The sequence below is a fragment of the Hyposmocoma kahamanoa genome, unplaced genomic scaffold (genome assembly GCF_003589595.1).
Source record: "Hyposmocoma kahamanoa isolate Upper Pololo Valley unplaced genomic scaffold, ASM358959v1 62, whole genome shotgun sequence".
Taxonomy (NCBI): domain Eukaryota; kingdom Metazoa; phylum Arthropoda; class Insecta; order Lepidoptera; family Cosmopterigidae; genus Hyposmocoma; species Hyposmocoma kahamanoa.
Genome location: NW_020653850.1, coordinates 23107334 through 23113143, shown reverse-complemented (window position 1 = coordinate 23113143; position 5810 = coordinate 23107334). Strand labels below are relative to the sequence as shown.

General features: G+C 34.9%; 1 protein-coding gene across 1 annotated transcript; it reads right to left on the bottom strand.

The window, feature by feature from the left end:
- Positions 1-392: 392 nt before the first annotated feature.
- On the bottom strand, positions 393-5810 carry LOC113229849 (juvenile hormone esterase-like). The gene is made up of 3 exons (XM_026463532.1): positions 5679-5810; positions 3771-5077; positions 393-649 (listed from the first exon to the last, which is right to left on the bottom strand). Exons 1-3 carry the CDS (start codon positions 5808-5810, stop codon positions 487-489), a joined length of 1602 nt encoding a protein of 533 aa, XP_026319317.1. The 3' UTR covers positions 393-486.

Here is a 5810-nt window from a genome sequence, read left to right as displayed (position 1 = left end):
ATAGTTCAACAAAATGTTAAATTTTTGGTAAATTTATTATGTTTTGTAAAAAATCATGCAACAAGAAATATTATTTATTACAGTAGTGACAGTACATAACAAAGGTCTTACGAAAATTTTGATATATAAAGATATAGAAATCATTGACAAAATGACAAAAGATTATCAAAAAGTTATTCTTAACTACATTGATTTACAATTATATGGACGTCGGGTCCGCGCTAAAAAGTGTCCGATCTTATAGGGCGTTAAAATCGTATACAGACCGTCATTCACGCTTTAGTCTTCGTTTGTTCGACTGACAGCGAAGCAAGCAAAATTAGACAGTACTGCGATGACATTACAATTTAAATTCAACGTTTTAGCTTTTTCATATTTCTTTACATGTCACTACGTTTAAATAGGTTGACTTGGGACATTTTTTCGTAGTTTTTGTATTAAACCCGTCGTCCATTTATTTGTAAGACAATGTTTAACTATGTTTTTCTATTTCTTTTCAGCGTATTCATACACGCTCTGCCAAAATTCAATGGCTTCTTTGAACAATTTCTTTCCAGGTGTGAGGGTTTCTCCAATATCCAAATATTGTTCTTGAACATTGTCGTATTCAGGCCAGGTCACTCCTACAGATGCATTTGGAGTGGGATTCCTGTAACAAAATCTTGTAAGTGACAGGAAATAGGAATTATGCATTCATTTTGTATGAAAACCATTTGATTAGAGAAGGATGGCGAGATCCCATGTATTTTGTGACCCAGTGTTTTTGACGACGTGCATTACGAAGACCTATCAATATTTGTGATTCGTTATCAAAGCATCATAAAAGCTAATTGAGTACAGCCTGTAGAAGCTGGGGTTATAAAGTTGATATAGGTTATGTTTATAACATTGTTCTGTACTTCGCTTCAGATGTTTGGTCGTAGTGGTAGAAAACAACAAATATTTAGTCCAAATCTGCCAAACTCTGCCAAATTTAATATAACTTATCATGTTCTGCAGCAATGAAAATGAATAAAAATTAAATCTGCCCAAATGGCAAAAATCTGCCACAAATGGTCACACTGTTCTGAATGTCAATGTGACATTCACGTTGGCAAGAGGTCTATTGTCAAAACGTTCCTTTGCAAACTTTCCTAAATATTTTTGTCACATGCATAGGTCAATGGTCACATGTCTATTTTTGCTCTATGTCATTACTGTATAATTGATTGTTTCCTTATGTATTTTATAGTTTTAATTTATTTATTTATTTATTTATTAGACGAACCCAACAGTCGACATTCAAGAAAGATTTAACAAATAAATTTGCTTAAAACTAGATTTGGACCAGAATGCCAACCAGGAGCGTGTACGTACAGCATGTTTTGAAAGTTTCTGTCAATTAATTATAAATTACAAATTTTGTGTTGGCACAAGTAGAGCAAAAGATAAGACCATAGAGAAAAAGTGTTAAAATAAAATTGCGAGACTTCAACTAGACTGCTTGAGGACACCCGCAACAGACTTTTTAAATATATGACACTTAGAATTAAATATATCTAACTGTATGTTATCCTTAATTAAGTCATTATAGGTGCGGCACATTCTTGTTATAGGATTGTAAAATGACTTATGTAATGTTTTATGTGTGTACTATAAAGTAACCAATGCTTTAGGTAGGTAAACATTCAATCATGCCTAAAATTAAACGTATGTACAAGAACGTTACATAATCTATAGTCGAACTGAATCAAATGCGTTGTGTTCTTGCATGTATTCTAAAATACATTGTTTCGCAATTTCTTTATTCCCGCCTTCTTAAAATATACAAAAATATATGGATAACTAGGCATAAACTAAAACGCAAAATTATACTAGCAAAGTCCATGAACGGCTCTACGTCGTTATTGGGGCAACTTTCGCCATCCTTCTTTAACCAACTTTTGCTATGCCGATTTTTTCGTCCCATACAATGAAATGATCCTTACATAAAACTGAGTCGATCAGCTCTAAAAAAATAGTGACAATTTTATTCATTTTTATTGACAACTCACGCTTGACCTCAATTCACTTTCATATTAAAAGACTTAATGATTCATAAGGCAGTTTCCTTGTATCTGCTATGGTTACGGATTTCCGCATACTATTCCATTAAAAAAACTGTATAAGTAATGTATATATTTTCATCACATTTGATCTTAAATGATTATTATGCTATGATTGCGAGGCAGCTAACTTGATTATAATGCCATAATTAAACCCATGGAGCAGTTTTTTCTTTCCATTGCAGCCATGGTCGGTAAGAAGTTTTTTATTTTAATTTGAAGCGCGTCATACTTCCTGCATACGTCAGGTTCAAGTACAAGCACGGAGGTTACTTAAGTTCAAAATTAAAACATTCGCCTAATATATAACAGAAATTTAATTTCAATTCAGTCACATACTCTTAAACACTTATTATTAAGAATTTCTTATAATTGATTTTTATTATTTTCTGTATAAAAATTTAGCTTTTTAGAAGAAGTAAAAAAGAAACCCGCCAATTCCTAAATCCATAATTCTTAGATGTTGTGAACCATATCTATATTGTATTTACTTCCTCGCCGAAGTGATGAAAAACATTGTATGTATCACAGACGGTAAAAAAATACAAAACTCGAATTATGAAAGCCCTCAGCCTTTGGCTTTGGCTTCGGGCTTCTAATAGACACTCGTTAGTAATTTCTTATTTGCCTTACACAATCCATTAATTGAACAGAAACGTGGTTTCAAGAAAGGTCAACGAAAGGAATCGTAACTAACCAAGGAAACGCTCGAAGTCTTATTCACAATCGAATTTAACACATTTTGAATACTGCTGTGTATAATCAACATTTATACAACCCACTCCTGGGGACGGGTCTCCTTTAGGTGAGAATTTTAGGCCATAACGCCGCCACCCAATGTGAGTTGCGTACTTCACATGTTTTCCGAGAGTTGTGACCTTTCTTCAACGTGCAGATTCCATTATAATGTTTTCCTTCACCGAATATATCAAATTTCAAATAAAGTTTCGCGTAAAAACTTTTGAGAATCTCAGAGGTGCGAGCCTGGATGCGAAGTCACAGCCTCTTCTTAAGAGGCGGTAGGCCAAACCATAAGCTACCACGGCTACACTACTGCTGTGTAGTAAGTAAAAAGATGCATTATTCTGGTTTGGCCCCGTTTATTCGAAACAGCAAAATAAGCCAATTAAGAAGATAAAAAAATCCAATTAGACGATAAACTATCGTACAAGTACTCAAGTCTGTTTACACATGTTTTCCTCATATAAACAAGAAATAAAACTTCATTTGAGATTCTAATATCAGAAGTTAATTTTGAGTATCTAAAACTGAACAATTCGAGTACCCAACAAAACTTGTCAATTAAGTTACAATGTTAAGCATAAAAACAAACGTGCCATTGTCATTATTTACAGATAAAAAACAGTTACAGAATGCAAGGTTGGCAGCCAGAGATTAGAACATGTGAATGTATTTGTGTACCTGTTAGCAAGAGATGGTAAGTGTGTAAGTGATAATTGAGCTAAGAGTGCAAGATGGGAATCGAGTGAATGGAGCTCTATTTACCTTAATACGTAGTAAGAATGTCTCAAGACAGACGCGTTTGCCTGTTCATCGAGGCGAAAGAGGTTTCCCAGGAGAGTAGCTGGTGGAGAGCCATAGTAGATACTATCTACCATGGCTCTCAACCAGCCACAAGCGAAGACAAGCGTGATGATATGTATGTAAAGACAAACACCAACTTACCCAAATTTTGCGAAGTTAGTGAACAAGGCGCAAGTTTCCTGTATCATTTTATATGATTTGCTTGATTTGTCGATGCTTAGTTTCGCTTTCTTGGCATCAAACAAATACATCAAGTCATCTAAGTGACTCGCTCCTGTGATACCGTACTTGGCTCCCAATTGTCCGTAGATATTTCTTTCTGACACATTTGAAAAGCAATACATGTACCTTTTGGTGTTACCAATTTTTGGTAGAAGTCTTATGTACTTTGTAACGTAGTATGGGAAGCAAGACTCACAGAAAAAGACAACAGCTTCTTTCATAGAATCAACTGTAATTTGTTTGTCTCCGAAGTAATGGGTTTTAATTTTATCCGCGAGCTCCAAAACCTTGATAGGAGAGCTATTGTAAAAAATTTGTCGGGGTACTAAAATTTCTGGATATTTACTGTACGATTGTAACAAAGTTTCAAAAGCGGGAATTCCAACTATAGCTTCCTTATCGGTATAACCTATCATGACATCAACTTCATTTACTTTTCCACTTCTGAGTGCTACTTCTGGATCAATAGTTAGGAAATGTCCTGCACCAAAGTCTTTCTCAACTACAGGTGTAAAATGGTACATTTTTAGAATATTGTTCAGTGCTTCTTCTGCTGAAATCACACAAGGACTTACGTCAACTAATTTTTCAACGGGCACGCTTTGCAAGAAATGAAGAAGTTTGCAGGCATCATTCGTTTCAAAACCAAGTTGCTTTCCTAAAACAAACGCGCGTCTTTTTGGTTCAAATGGTGTTGACCATTCACAAAGTGGTACGCCACTCATTGGTATTGCTCTCTTAAATAATTCTTTAGACATAGGCGACAAAACGTGAAGAGCTGCAGATGCTCCTCCAGCACTCTCGCCAAAGATAGTGACATTTTTGGGATCTCCACCAAATTGCGCAATATTCTTCTGCACCCATTTGAGAGCAGCAACTTGATCCTTCATACCAGCATTGCCAGGCACATCTTCAGTATCAAGACAAAGAAAGCCTAAAACTTCAAGTCTGTAATTAATCGTCACTAAAACCACATCATGATTGACAAGGAAATCTGGTCCATAATTGTCTTCATTGCCTGAACCGCTCTTGTAACCGCCTCCATGAATGAAAACCATGACAGCTAAAGGCATCTTTGGTTTAAGATTTCTTGTGTACACATTTAAGTAGAGACAATCTTCGCTTCCTGGAACGTATTGCTGCGTGAAAATGTCTTTTTGGGGACAAACTGGGCCGTGTTCTGTTGCTTTTCTTATACCACTCCAAGGCTTTGGTGGTTGGGGAGCCTAAGAATAATTTTGCATTTATTTTATATGTACATTGAACGATATTGCTTGAGTCAGGAATAGAGAAAATGAAATCTATGATAATCTTTTTGTTTTCATAATAAAAATGGTCTTGACTTATCTAGTTCTTATGTTTTCGCGATAGTTAGACATAGGAAATGAAACTATTTTTCCGGGTTTAAAACGCGTATATTTCTTTTTTTTTTTCAAATAAACCAAAGTTTCGGACCTTTTACAGGTCTCAACAATCGTAACTATGGGACCTGTAAAGGGCCCGAAACGTTGGTTTGTTTGAAAATACAAATATACGCGATTTAAAACCCGAAAAATAGTGTTATTTCCAATGGTCTTGAGAGATAATATATTCTTTAACAATTGAACACAACCTTACCTAAGTTGTTGTAGTTAATATTAACCTTAACGTCATCAGAGCTAATATATCGTTTATAAACTCAAAATCATCGTTAAACTTTATAAATAACTCATGTACGAAGTTAGTTAAAATCTTGAAAATATTTAATGTAACTGTCATCTATTAAAATATTTTTAATTAAGGCTGAGGTGTAATAGTTTTAATTAAGGCTAACTTAACTTAACCTACCTTGAATCTGAGTGGCCCAAACGGCGGTTCGGCATAAGGAACACCTTTAAAACTGTAATATTGACCATCTCCTGTCACTAAATCCAACTGTTCGCCTTCCAACAAGCCCTGTTCTACTTCGACCTTCACCAT